General features: G+C 43.1%; 1 protein-coding gene across 1 annotated transcript in view; it reads left to right on the top strand.

Annotated features, from left to right (window-relative positions):
* The window catches only part of NWD1 (NACHT and WD repeat domain containing 1), a 1,242,814-nt gene that overhangs the window by 1,075,815 nt on the left and 151,159 nt on the right, over nucleotides 1-15,840 (top strand). The window contains exon 11 of the mRNA XM_044090721.1: nucleotides 2,162-2,361. Within this exon, the coding sequence (XP_043946656.1) occupies nucleotides 2,162-2,361 (200 nt within the window). The remainder of the gene's footprint in view (nucleotides 1-2,161; nucleotides 2,362-15,840) is intronic.

Here is a 15,840-nt window from a genome sequence, read left to right as displayed (position 1 = left end):
TACTTCTGTAATATACATGAACATGAGGCTTCTCCTCTGCCCTTTTTATCTTTTAAAAGTTGCATCTAATTATTCTTCATAAGATTATAATAAGGTTCTTGGAATATAGTAATTCTGAAATATGGCTTTCAGAGAGAAATTACGAGCTATCAACAAAATGCCATTCTCTAGTTCAAACAGCATAAACGTATTTGTTTCTTGAATTAGGCTCAACAGTTTTTCAACCAGAACAGAGCCATCTTAGTTTTACCATTTGTCTTTTTCTCCAGAGTATCTATGGCCATGCTTACGTGCAGCATTTATTTATGCAGCTGCATAACCTTGAATTAAAAAAGTAGGTCTGTAGTGAATTTCAGTAATTGTAAGAGTGCTGTACCTGCACAGAAGACATGCCTTTAAATTATTCTTCAGAATGAAAAATGCAGAGGTGTAATTCCAAGTCATGACACGCAGCATCACAACTTGCCTTGCTGAGATAAGATGTATCATGCTACTTCAAATTCATGTGATTCAAAGTCACACAAATGTACATGGCACATTAATCTGCAAGAATATGAATCATTCATCTTAGTTTAAACAGCTTCTCAGAAGAGCACCCTGTGATACTATGCAAATATCTACCTACATTTAAACACTCAAGTATGCAGTCCTACTCCCAACAAACACACACACAAACCATTTGTGCAGATACTTAGACACTCACATAGACACACAGATAAAGACAAACACACAAATGCACATTGATAGACACAAATCTATAACCAGCTGATTCAGTATCTACAGTTTCCCCACCATACTACCTACAGGTCATGTTAGGCACAAAGCATTAAACACAGGCAGACGCACAAATACATATATACTGTCACAGTAAACACTTAATTACAGTCATAGTAACAGCTCACACACTGTCACAGTTTACATACATATATACACGCACACACGCATACACTGTACTGCACTGTACTTGTTACCTAGATTGGAAGTTTGAGCAGGGCAAAGCTGCTCTTATGTGCCCTGCTTTGATTCCTTTTTCAAAAGTGGTAGATGCAAAGCAGCAAATAGCTGCATACAGTTAAGTATTTTTTGCAGTGCTCTACATCAACTTCTGTGAATCTGCATACTACACTAGAATCTTTGTAGAATAGTTCACTGGGATGCACAAGGGCTTAACTCCCATAGGCTAGGCCAGCAGACTACTGAACTTACACAGAGCTGCAAAACTTCTCATGTGTTCAGTCCAGCAGAGTTATGATAGCGAGCAGTGACAAATCCGTTGCATAGTACACAAATTCACTTGTGCATCTTTGCATATTACCCAGGCAATCTATGAATTCTAGGGCAGGTCAGATGGAAGTTAAAGTGCAGGCATGTACTTTAATGGCATTATAGTAACACTGTAGCCATCTTGCATTATACCAGCACTGCAGCCATCATTCGTTATACTAACACTGCAGCCATCATGCATTATACTAACACTTCAGCCATCATGCATTATACTAACACTGCAGCCATCATGCATTATACCGGCACTGCAGCCATCATGCATTATAGTAACACTGCAGCCATCATGCAGTATACCAACACTGCAGCAATCTTGCATTATACTAACACTGCAGCCATCATGCAGTATACCAACACAATGGCCATGCATTATACGAACACAGCAGCCATCATGCATTATACCAGCACTGCAGCCATTATGCATTATACTAACACTGCAGCTATCTTGCAATATACTAACACTGCAGCCATCATGCAATATACCAACAATGCAGCTATCACACAGTATACCAGTACTACAGCCATCATGCATTATACTAACACTGCAGCCACCATGCAGTATACCAACACAGCAGCGATCATGCATTATACCAAAACAGCAGCCATCATGCATTATACTAACAGTGCAGCCATCATGCATTATACTAACACAGTACTGATCATGCATGAAAAAAGAAGACTGAGTAGGGTAATAGGCTTTTGGCAGCTGTCAGCATTTTTTGCTTCTACTCAAGAAAGCTATGCGAACATTTTAACAATGAAGAGCTGGTGAGTTTAAATGAATGTGGAAATGCTTAGACTCAGACTCTGAAATGCTGGTTTACCTGTTTGAAAAACAGAGACGAGATTGCATAACTAAAGCCTGTGCTTTCTTTCTCAGATGAGGTCAAGTGTGTAAAGGTGATCAGGAATGGTAGTCATGCCATCTCAGGCTCTGCTGACAATACACTTCGCCTATGGAATTTGATGACAGGAAAACAGATATACTCCATCGCCGAGGATCACTCTGGTTATCAGTATTATGCGTTGCTTCATGTGGAGGAGAAGAAGTCCATCATTTATTCTGTATCTGGCTCACAGGTGTAAACACAGCTACAAAAAAACTCAGTAATTCGGAGTGCATTTTTAAGAAAGTGCTTTGAGTAAATAGGTGAAACTCTTACACTTAGCAAACATAGGACAAAACGTAACCAGTTTATTTGCTTTGTGTGGTCTGCATTGCTCTGAATATCACTCTGACTGCATTTATTTTTGATTTGAAGCTCTTTATTTAAGGTTTGATCACTTCTATTTTGCATCTTATTCTAGTATTACATTTGTTTTGTTTTAAGTTTTCTGTTCTGTTGGAGTTTTAAGAGTTCTTGGCTAGGGTCAGTTAAAAAAGTTACCAAAGAATTCCTTTGCAAACTGTGACTAGCATCAGTTTAGTGTGTGTGTGCATGTGTGTGTGCGTTGGGGGGGGGGGGGGGGGCTGAGAAACAGCATTGTTTTTTTTTATTTAGAAATATATGTATTTAACTGAAGTGTTTGTGTGGTCTGCATTGCTCTAAATATTACTTATCTCTGGCTGCATTCTTCTCCCACCCACTCAGTTCTTTTTGTGTTCTTAAATTTAGTGGCTTTTGAGTTGCCTGCCCCTACTATAAATCTAATCTTGTACACTCCTCCCAGTCCCATCTCATCAGCTCATTCTACTGAGTAGAGAGAGATCATTTGGGAAGGCCCACCCCCTTGGTTTTTCAGTCTTGAATTATCTTGTTTCATCCCTTCCCATTTAACCTTAAAATAAATAAATAAAAATAAAAATTGCACTTTTTCTGCTTTTACTGTATTTGTGTTTTTCCTACTTTGTTACTTTATTTTGCTTTTGCTGCTTGTTCTTAAAAGTATTCAATTGCATTTATTCTGCTGCATTTATTACTGCTTGTTAGTAGCCTGATTAAATTGTAACTGTTATTCTAAGGCATTTGGTTTAACCACTTGGGCTTCAGGCCAGTTGTTTTACATTAAGAAGGTTTATGGTCTACACTCTTGTGGCAGGAGAGGTAGCTTACATCCTTCTAAGTTGGGAATTGCTGGTTGAAGGCTTAGTGTGTGTTATTCTAAAAGTGTCTTAGTTTTGGTTTAAGCACTTGGGCTTCGGGCCAGTTATTTTACATTATGAAGGTTTGTGGTCTACACTCTTGTGGGAGGAGAGGGTAGAGTATGTGCTTCTGAGGTGGGAATTGCTGGTTGAAGGCTTATTGTGCCTGTTTATTTGAACTGTTTCTTTCTGAAATTGGTGTGCCTTGTTTGCTGTAGCATAGGCTAGATTCAGACCTGCTGAATCTAGCTCTGTTTGCATAAGTTGAGCTCTAATCCAGACCATCTTTTTTTGGAGAGGGTTCCCCTGCACCCTAGTGGCAGGAGTGAGGTTAGAACTTGTCTGATTGAAGATGACTGGAACAGGGCTCAGTTTTGAGCTTTTTATTGGATAACTGGTTAATTTGTTTAAATCAGTTTGCTTATTTGCTGCTGTTATATTTCTGTTCTGCTGTGTTAAATCAACCTAAACAGAGTTTACATATATTTAGCATAGTCTATTTACAGGTTTTGCTCTATCCAGATCTGTTTGCGTGATTCCTGCATTTCCTGCTATGCCATCTGCCATGTTGTGTTGGCTGGGGCCTGTTTGCATTTAGTGGGAGTAAGTGAACTGGTTGGAACTGGTCTGGCATAGTGTGTTGAGCAAAGAGCTCAGGGACAAGGGATGATTGGTCAATTTCAGTGTTTCTACTTTACTTTTGTTTTTCTGGTATTTAAACTCTGCACTTGTGTGGGTTTATGCTTGTTTGCCCATCAAACATACTCGGAGGCTCTAAATAAAAATCTGTATCACATAGTTCACAAAGCCAGTGTGCCACACAGTCACAGCCCTTAAGGCTAAACAACACACCTAATACACTTGTAATAGGTGACTGTATTGTCAGACACACTGACGTCCCACTCACCAGGCTGAACAAGGAGAAGGTTACTGTAAGCTGCCTGTCGGGTGCCAGGATCCGCCACATAAACACAAGCACTCAAGTCACTCCAAAGCAAGTACAAATATGACTCCGTCATTGTCCATGCTGGTGTGAATGACCTGAGACGTACCTCCCTGGACTTCATGAAAAGAGACATAGAGGAGCTCTCTGATCATGTAGCCCAGGCCGGTATGATCCTGACCTTGAGTAGCATCTTACCCTCACCAAGAATGATGCCACAGTATAAAGACAGAATGATCAATTTTAACAATTGGCTAAAGTATTGGTGTCATTCAAAGGGGATCCAGTGTCTGTCAGCCTGGGATGACATGCTCGACAAGCCACATTGCTTTGCTAGGGACAGCTTGCACCTGTCACCCCTGGGCTTTCGAATATTGGCTAAGGTTCTTGCCACCCCCATAGTGCCTTCTTTAGGCAAGGCAAGACAAACCCACCTCCATAGACAACACAAGGAAAAAGAAACTAAGGGTAATGCTGCTCAACGCCAGAAGTCTAAACCTCAAGATGCACGCACTCTAGGCTCTCCTCAGTATGGAGAATATCGATATCTGTGCAGTAACAGAAACCTGGTTCAAGGCTCCTGAGAGCACCCCAGCACTACCAGGTTATACCTCATACCATGCTTTTCGGCCCCAAAACTCGGACCGATCCACAAAAGGAGGGGGAGTATCCATATTCATCAAAGATACCCACACCTCCAGGTTAGTGGCACTGCACGAAGCATTGGAGACCATCATTGTGCAACTAACAGTGGGCAAAACTGCCTTTCAGTTTGTAGCCTGCTACAAACCACCCTCCCAAACTCAGGAACCCCACTCAGCTTTCCTGAGAACACTGGAGAATATGAAGATCTCTCCAAACACCATCATATTGGGTGACTTCAACTACCCAAACATAAACTGGGAGCACTACTCAAGCCCCAACACCCTCGCCCAACGGTTCCTAGAATTTATAAACTCAAATGCTATGGAACAACTGGTCACCACTCCCACAAGAGGGGAAAACATATTGGACCTGATCATCACCAACATGGGGACTCTATGTTCCATACCAGAGGTACACCCCTCATTGGTAAGATCTGACCATAAATTAATCTCACTGGACATCCATATCCCGTCCCCACCCCCAGCCAAGGAAACCACAGTGAAGAACTTCTCAAAAGCAAACTTCACACTTCTCACAACCGAGGTGGAATCCTTCAAAGTCCCCGGGCCAGTGGAAAATACTGCCCAAACCGCAGAATCCTTTACAAATGCATTCTATGGACACCTACAGGAATGCATGGATCGTGCTATCCCAAATAAAACCAAGACTCCCTCCTCTAAAGGCAGAAGACCTGTCTGGTGGACCCCAGCCATAAATAAGCTATACAACAGAAGGAGGAAGCTACTACATGATAGAGCAAAATCCCAAAAGAGGAAGGCATCTCTGATCAGTACTAGCAAGAAACTATGATCCCTCATAAAATTATCTAAGGCCAGCTTCGAAAGAAAAATTGCGCAAGACTCTAAAGATAATCACAAGACCTTCTTTAGTTATGTCAGGAACCTGGGTGGCAACTCCCAGATATGCTCTGAGTTAGTGCAAAATGACAAAAAATACACTGAACCCACAGACATTGCCAACATCCTGGCAGACAGGTTCAGTGCAAACTTCTCCCCCCTCCCCCCCTCCCCCCCCCCCAAAAGAGCAAATGTCTATCCCAACAGAGTGTAGCCTCCCTGACATCACAGATGCACAGGTGAGAGCTGCCCTCTCCAAAGCAAAAAACACAGCATCAATGGGACCGGACGGTGTCCTGGGCTGCGTCTTACATGAGCTCCAAGAATAACTGAACCCTTACATAAAGTCACTGTTCAGTCTCAGCCTTACTACAGGATATGTACCCAAGGAATGGCATACAGCAACAGTGGTCCCACTCCACAAAGGTGGTGCCACAACAGACCCCGGAAACTATCGCCCTAAAAGCCTGACTAGTCTGGTCTGCAAAGCTATGGAGCGTATCATCATGGAACTCATAAACAAAGACATTGGGAACCTCCAAACACTGGATCCTACCCAATGCGGCTTTGTTAAGGGCAGATCTTGCCTCTTGAACCTGGTCGACTTCTTTGAAACAGTCACCAAGGCCATAGATGAAGGGAAGGTAGTCCACACAGCCTACCTGGACCTCGCAAATGCCTTCGACACAATACCCCACTCGGGCATCATAAATAAGCTCACCAGCTTAAATATCAACCCCTATGTCACAAGATGGGTTGCAAACTGGCTCAGGGATAGAACCCACATGGTCAGAATTGCAGGTGCCATGTCAGACTCTAAACCAGTTACAAGTGGCGTCCCACAAGGCTCTGTCCTGGGACCTCTCTTGTTCGGTATATATTTCTCTGAGGTACAGGCTAACACGGGAGGACTATGGCTGACCACGTTCGCAGATGACTGCAAACTGGGTGCCATAATCGACTCGCCGACTGACACAAGCATCTTCCAAAAGGGTCTCACAGAGACGGATAAATGGTGCTAGAGCCATGGCCTAAAGCTAAATGCCAAAAAGTGCATAGTCATCCCCTTTGGGAAAAACAAATTGCCCACAAATTACCACATAGGTAGTAATCCATTAAGTACGGAAGAAGTAATTAGGGATTTGGGGACCCAAGTAGAGAGCAGTCTCTCCTTTGACAATCACGTTACCAATGTGGTTAGATAGACCTTCTATATAGCCCACCTTATCACGAAAGGGTTCACATCTAGATCAAGAGAGGTCATTGTGCCCCTCTACTCATCACTCATCAGGCCCATAATTGAATACAATGCCCCATTTGGGATGTACCTTACCTGACACCTGCAGCAACTGGAAAGACCCCAAAAGTACCTCACCAAGAGGATCAAGGGACTCAAACAGATGCCCTACGCAGTTAGGCTAAAGAAACTCCAGCTCTACTCAGTTGCTTACCGCCTACTCAGGTGGAGTTTCAATATTTATCAAAGACATACACACCTCCAGATTGATCAAATGGTATGACGCACAGGAAACACTCCAAGTGCAGTTAACTGTTGACAAAACACATATTCAAATCATAGCTAGCTACAGACCCTCAACTGTGAATCAGGACACCCACTCCACCTGTTTGGAATTACTTGAATCCATCAAGATTCAACCCTCTACCCTGATCCTGGTTGATTTTAACTACCCAACCATAGAGTGGAAGACCTATTCTAGCCCAAACATGGATGCCTAGAGATTCCTCGACTTTGTCAATGCCAATGCATTGGATCAGCTGTTCGACACCCCTATGAGAGAGAGGAAAATATCCTGGACCTGGTTCTAACCAACATTAGTAGCCACTGTAGCACCCCTACAGTGTCATCCTCCTTGGTAAGATCCAACCATAAAGCAATCACTGTTGAAGTTACCATATTCCCTGACCCACCCTTTGTCAGGGTCAAACAAAAAAAACTTTTCCAAAGCAGACTACAATCTCCTCAGAGCAGGTATAAGCAGCTTCACAGCCAACGTCCCTTCAGTTGGAACTAGCACTAATGTCCAAGCCTACACCAAAAGATATATATGAGCACCTACATAGTTGTATGGACTCAGCAATACCTGACAGAACCAAATCATCTTCCTCAAGGAAGAGTAAACCTGTCTGGTGGACAGCAGCAGCAATAAACAAAGTCTGTGATAAAAGGAAAAAAATTGCTGTCCAGGAACAAGAAGGAGAAGTTGCCAAGTTGGAAGCAATCTCTCCTTTGTCTGAACAAGCAAATAAGGTTACTGGTGAAATTCTCTAAGGCTAATTTTGAGTCCAAATTGGTAACATCCACTAAGGACAATCACAAATCAGTTGTGAGGGACTTGGGCACCCAGATTGATTGCAACCTGACTTTTGAACACCACGTTGCCTCCGTTGTACAGAAGGCTTTCGACATGGTCCACTTCATAAATAAGGGTATTTTATCCAGGAACAAGGAGGTCATAACATCCCTGTACTCCTCCCTTTTCAGACCCATTATCGAGTACAATGCACCCTTTGACATGTACCTTACCAAGCACATGCAGGAGCTGGCGAGACCACAGAGGTTCCTGACTAGGAAAATCCAGGGTCTCAAACACCTATCCTGTACAGATAGGCTAAAAGCCATGTCCCTGTACTCAGTCTCATACAGACTGCTCAGAGGTGACATGTGTTATCAGTAAGTCAAACTCCACTCGTGCAACCTGCACGCAAGGCCTTAACCTGGTCTGTGACATTAATAGAACTTGTTGGTAGGATAGGACCTCTCTAGCCCTCTTTAAGAGGAACCTGAGTGACTGGATGGTTACCCCTGGGATCCCACCTGTGTCCCTGCTGGACAGGGGAAACAGGTGCTGACTTTGAGGGAACATGGGCAAAATTCTTGGCTAGGCTTATAAGGGCCTCCGAGCCAATAGCCTAGTATCATCATATGAACCTAAGAACCTATTCTAGGTCTTTGTTATAATAATTAAAAAGTATTAGAAGTGAACTGGGATGATTTACAGTGCCTTTTCTCTCACTAAATGGGCTATGTGCACTAAAGTCATCATATTTTGCATGTTTGGATATCGGCTTAGGGCATGGTTGAAAATGCATTATTTCACTTACTTGGCTAACAAGTATAAATGGAAATTAAATAATACACCTTTTGTTATTGACTACATGAGAAACATTCTTGCTTGTTCGAGGTCCTTACAGTACAGTGTGATGGGTACAACATTTAAATGGAGGCAAAGAATAAGACTTCCTGTCATCAATGTGACTTCACTTATACTGAGTAAACAGCAGTGGGTCATCACATCAACAGTACAACAAAATTACTAAGGTCTAGATTCTGGTAATTATTGAGTTCCATTTTACACTTTGAAGATGTTATGACCATATCTGTGTTATATACGTCTTAATTCCCTCACTATTAAACTAGAGTCAGAATCTTACAAACCAGAGTAAGTCATATAACTTTTGGATAATGTGTATTATATAACAATGCAGATTGACAGTATATCGCAGTACATATGTAAAAGGCAAATAAAGATTATCAGCATTAGGCAAGGCTCCAAAGCAGGGTCAGGACACGCAGTTATTTCAGCTCCAGCAAGCATTAGAGTTAGAGGTCAAAAATAAGGACATTCCCTATATTGTAACTGTTTAGTTAGGTACTTTGTGGATTAGTGTACAGACATTTCACTGTTCTTGGTACCGCCAGCTTTACCGTGAGTGCAACTGCCCCCTTTCACCTTATTGTATGAATATTAAGGTGTCTTAGCAATACTTTCCATACCTAGACCCTTCCTACTTAGACCATTTATTTAGTACTGTACGGCTGTACCCTAGACAGTCTGTTGTTAGTCTCTCAGTTGTAAGGCAGAGTGGTTTACTATTGATCTTTTGGCTGCTACCTGTTCCCTGCCTTCTACATATAAGTTCATAAGCTCAAAAGTACAGTGTTCAGGCTGATATGCCAACTAAGACCACTGATTCCATTACATATGACTTATATACTTTGTCACCCATCCAGTAATCTAAAAAAGTCTTAAATACTTTGATACTACCTGATAAACATATATTGGTGGGAATATTATTCCATAATATAGACATTTGATAGCTATTTTAATTTAAATTTGCATATTTGAGTTGAACAATTTATATTATTACATCTTTAATTCTTATTCATGGACACAGTATCCATATTAAACATATCTCATTATAGGATCGTGAAAAACTGTATATGCTGCAATTAGACTTTCTCATGTATCTCTAACAGAATATAAATTTAAATGTTTGCATCTGTTCTCATAATCAAGATGTGTAACTGAAGCAATTATTTTAGTGAACTTCCTGTGTATATTTTCTAGCTTGTTCAGTTTTTTTTATTCTTATATAAGTCTTATATAAGATTTGAATAGTCTTGTCAGACAAGTTTCGTCTCTTGTAGTTAATGACCTAAAATATAGCCAATTTTTTCACAGCTCTACTACATACTAATTTTGCATGGTTCGAAAATGAGAGATATGAAGTAATTAGTATTCCTAAGTCTTTATATTGATTAACTTCCATTAAAGGAACTGATGATATATATATATATATATATATATATATATATATATATATATATATATATATATATATATATATATATATATATATATATATATATATGGTTCCACTTTATAATCTCAGATTTCAGTATCTCAAGACCATAAAGTCGAACGCTTGAAATCCCGAAACCACAAAACACAAAATCGCGAACATAAACATACCATACACCACAGAACACATAAACCATCCTACCCACACTACAACAAATAAACAAACAAAACACACACAAACACAAATCAACAAACCTACACTACATATAAGCAGGGGGGCAAGCCCCCCTGCACCCCCCACACCTTCCCTACTTGTATATACTGACTCCGAGATCGCACCAAACAGAAAAAGACAGCAAACTCACCACTAGTCACACTACAGTACCCACACACATGCACACACACCAAAAATATACAAACACCACCACTTTCAACACTTAAACAGTCATACTTTTACCTGCCTGCCCTAACCCACACATAAAACTTCCAAACACACTCACGTACACTCAAACAAATACCTAAAACCCTAACAAAATACTCACTTACCTTACATACCAGCCAAATCCACACACTAAACCGTACATGCTGCACACACTACATCCTGCGACAAATACCGGAACACCATAACGGTCAATTCTACATTTCTGGATTTGCGGTTATGGAGTTTCGTGATTTTAAATATTCGACTTTATGATCTCGAGATACTAAAATTCGAGATTTCAGTATTTCGAGATTATAAAGTGAAACCACACACACACACACACACACACACACACATATATATGCGCTTTTTTTTCATCTTATTTTTAAAATACATAACATTATATTTCTTAATGCCAAACTATAAGCCAAATCTGTAAAACTGGACAAATAAATGAGAAATCAATAATAAAAGCCGTCAGTAAAACCAAACACTTTTATTGAACACACATTATCAATAAGTGCTTTCATCACTGTATCAATGAGACTTCTTCAGACTAGATAATGCAAGTTAAAACCCATTTAAATACAAATTAATTGCATCACTTGACATAATGCATTAATGCTTAAGCTCCTTCCTTTTAGGATAGGCTACAAAGTCTTCTCGGCTCTTGAGTTCTGGTGGATAGCAAGCATTCAGTTCTACCTGCCATAAATACTCTCACCAGCCAAGCTCATCTTCAGCATTAAACATTTGTTCATAGCCTTTAACTTCATCCAAAACAACAAATTTGAAATCATCTTTGCATTTATTTTTTTTTGTAATGCTTACCAAGAGCACTACTTTCGTCCTCCACTTTCACAGCATGTTTGTGTTAGTAATTATTTTAAACAATTCTCTTATGGTGTGACCAATATAAAATGAATTGCAAGATCTCCAGATGACTAAATAAACAACATATTTTGATCTATATGTATAATGCCCCTTAATAAAAAAAATAAAATATTTACAGTTAGATGTGAGAGTGTTCAATCTCGCCATTTGTTCTTACACCTGGGTTCGGAGCCGATCCTCGGCTCCATGTCGGCCGCTTGGCAAAGCTCTGCATCGAGAAGAAGCTTGAGACCAACCTAACTCCCACAATCCCCCTCTGCCTATACCTCAGATCTAGTTTGCCGCTGCAACGTTCGCATCATATTTGATGAGCTCGGACCACCTCAAAGCTAAGATTAATTATTTTCTTATATTTTTCTTATATTTTGGATAAAACTTTTTCTTTAAGTGACTGTGCGTGTGTGTGTGTAGTGTATCGAGGGTTTCTCGGTTCCGTATATACTTTTTATATACTTTATTAGAGTTATTCCCTCGGGGCCTACCCCACCCTTTAACTTACTGGATTTGACTATTGGATTTAACTACTATACAGGATTGACAAATTTTACTGGATTGGACAAATTTTACTGGATTGGACTATTTTACTGGCTATTTCACTGTTTACTGGATTTGACTTTGTAACATGTCTGAAAAAGCTAAATCAGGCTTCAAATGGTGCCAATGTGGACAGAAAATGTCTGTCACAGACAATCATAGTTCCTGCGTCTACTGTCTTGGCCCTCTCCATCTGCAAGAAGACTGCTCCATCTGCCATTCTTTCAGTGGAAGGGTCATGACAGATAGGTGCAGGAAACTTATGGATAGGGGCCTTTTGAAGCCTGCTTTCCAAGAGGCTCTGGATGCATCAGACCAGACATCCAAATCCTCGAAGGAATCGAAGACATCGGAGCCCAGGTCATCGGCTCCGAGCTCTTCGTTCAAAGTTCGATCACCGGTTCCACAGACTTCGGGGCCAAGTGTTGAACTGTTGTCAGTTACCGAGCCTCGAGTCTTGGAACCGGTGACGGAGCTTCCTCCTCCTGCACTTTTGAGGTCGGCTCCGTCTTCGATTCCTTTGACGCGTTCTTCCAGGCCCCTCTCCGACACCGATGTAGACCGCGTGGTGCAGAAATTGATGGAGAATACGGCCTTGTCCAAACTCATCTCTGTCTCCTCCCAGTTGGTGTCGAGACTCGAAGGCCTTCCCTTATCCACCTGTTCCTCCTCCGAGGCCTATCTAGTCTTCGGAGCCGGGAGAGGCTGATCTGGTGATTGTGGAGCCCTCGGTGCCGGAACCGTCTTTTTCTCGGTCGGCACCGTTCACCTCGACTCCGTCGGACCCGGTACCGGAGTCTCGGAGCCGAAGATCCATCCTTGGATCCGGGACTGAGAGTCGGACCGATGTTTCGGTTCCGACACTCCCTCTCGGAGCCTCGGCTCGGATCGACTCGGCTCCGTCCTCGGGGTCGATGCCTTCGGTGCCTGTCTCGGGGGTTCCTCTGATTTCTTCGGAACCGGGGGATACCTCGACTCAGGACCCGGGGGCCTTCGACCTCATGAGGAAGGTGTTGTCTACTCAGACAACCACTTCAGCAGATACAGCTTCTCCTTCCCATAAAGGTCCGTTATCCTCCTCTGCACCCACGGCTACATCTAAGCGTCGAGCACCAGTGTCTCAGCCACCCCTAGAGGGTGCCCCCTCTTCCTCGGAGGCTTTATTGGATGCCCCCCCGAGGAAGTTCCGAGGAAAAGATTGTGCAAGGGGAGACACTTGGATTCTCCACAAGAATCCTTGACATCGGACACTGACTTGGATGAGTCAGAAGGGTCCCCAAAATCACCTTCAGAGGATGTCTCCTTTTCTGACATCCTGGAGATCCTAAAGCAGAGTGGTGATTGGCAATCCCTTCCCCCTTCTGAGGATGAGTCAGTCTTGCTGAAGGCATTCGGTGCTCGCCCTTCCTCCTCCTGGGTCACTCCGCCCTTCGATGAGTTGATGGAATTGATTGCTCGAAGGGCGTGGGAGACTCCTGACATGGTGGAGCCAGTCCCTAGAAAGCCTAATAAATATATTACTGCCCCCCAAGATAAGGCTTATCTGACAAAGGGAGTACCAGTGGACGCTATGGTGGTGGCAGCGGCCACGAAAAAGGAGATGTCTGAATCTTCCTCATCTGTCCATCTGCCTAACAGAGATTCTAGGACTATGGACAGGTATGGGAAGCGCATTTTTAGTTCAGCGGCTTTTTCTATGCGATCCCTGAACTATTTGACCCACTTCACACGGTTACAGAGGGATCTAATCAAAGAGTTGGGAGATACCCTCCAAGGTACTACAGATGCTGCTGTCTCGGAGAAAGTTACAGCACATCTCAATACCCTTACATCTATTGCAAACTCGTCCATGAGGCTGATCTCATACGCAGCCGAAGGATCGAGTAGGGCAGCGGCTTCAGCGATTGCTCTTCGGAGACAATCCTGGATGCGCTTATGTTCCTTTGCGGAAGCCTTCAAGTCTTCCTTTACTAACGCCCCATTTGATGGTGCCACTCTCTTTGGCCCCAAAGTAAAGGAGACCCTTACCCGGTGTGAGCAAGAGGGAAAGACTCTGTCTGCTGTCGGAATCCATTTTTCCACCCCATCCAGACCGTACCCCAAAGGGCAACGTGGTGGAAAAATGTGGTTTCGAAAACCCCAGGGCTCTTTCCCAGGCACACAGGGTGATGCCCCCTCTAGAGGCAGAGGAGGGGGCAGAGGTGGAAGACGTCGCCCCGGCGGCAGAGGGGGTACGCAAAACCAAGGTGACAGGGATACACTCCCCGGGAAGCCTTTCCAGCACTCCTGAGAGGAGGCCCGACTGTCCTGCTCTGGAGGCAGTCGGGGGTCACTTAGCTTTATACCCTCAGGCCTGGCAAAATCTTACATCAGACAATTGGGTAAAAAGTGTTGTTACCAGAGGTTACAGAATTCCCTTCCTATTGCCCCCAATTCCACAGAAAAGACTCCCAGATGTGCCGCCCCATCTGCGAGGCCCTGCAGCTATAGAAATTTCAAAGCTGCTAGAAAAAAGAGTCATCCAACCAGTCCCAGCGGACCAAAGAGGATTCGGAACTTACTCAAGGTTCTTTTTAGTTCCAAAAAAGACAGGGGACTGGAGGCCAATTCTCGACCTAAGCAAACTCAATACCTTCATCAAGAAGGAAAAGTTCCGGATGGTCACGCTTCAATCGATCCTTCCATTCTTACAGAAGGACGACTGGATGTGCTCAATAGATCTAAAGGACGCATACTACCACATCAAAATGGCCAGGGCGCCCAGGGATCACTTGCGCTTCCGGCTGGGAGCCAGTCACTTTCAGTTTCGAGCCCTGCCCTTTGGTCTGACCTCAGCCCCCAGGGTTTTCACCAAATGTATGGCAGTGGTAGCGTCTCACTTGAGACGCCTGGGATTCCAGGTGTTTCCGTATCTGGACGACTGGCTCCTTTCTGCCACCACCGAGCGTCGACTGATTCAGGCCAGGGATTACACACTGCAACTTTGTCTTCATCTCGGAATTTCCGTAAATTTCGAAAAATCTTTACTACAGCCATCGCAGCATATCTCATTCATAGGAGCAGAATTGGATACGCGTTGCTTAATTCTAAGGCTTCCTCCAGAAAGGATAGCCTCACTACAAAACCACATATCTCTTCTTCTGTCATCCAGAAAATCCCCAGCGAAATTGGTTCTGAAGGTCTTGGGTCTCATGGCAGCTTCTCTCATTGCGATACCCTTGGGAAGACTGCACATGAGGGTTCTTCAATGGCTACTGTTTGCACAATGGTCATTCCAACAGTTACCCCTGACACACGATATTCACATCACAAACATATGCAAATCACACCTGGCTTGGTGGCTCCAGACTTGCAATCTTTCCAGCGGAAGACCATTTGTGCTACCCACGCCGACAGCTACGGTGACCACGGACGCTTCCCTGATAGGGTGGGGGGGCATCTTTCAGGGACAGACAGTCCAAGGCGAATGGACCAATTTGGAGTACAATCTGCACATCAATGTTCTAGAGTTAAGGGCAGTGTTTCTAGCATTGCAACACTTTGCTCCCCTTCTTCCTCTAGGGACAATTGCAGTTCAG

Source organism: Protopterus annectens, chromosome 13.part0, assembly GCF_019279795.1.
Source record: "Protopterus annectens isolate FY-2018-M chromosome 13.part0, PAN1.0, whole genome shotgun sequence".
Lineage (NCBI taxonomy): Eukaryota > Metazoa > Chordata > Ceratodontiformes > Protopteridae > Protopterus > Protopterus annectens.
The sequence above is the reverse complement of the archived record's forward strand: the minus strand, read 5'-3'. Positions and strand labels throughout refer to the sequence as shown.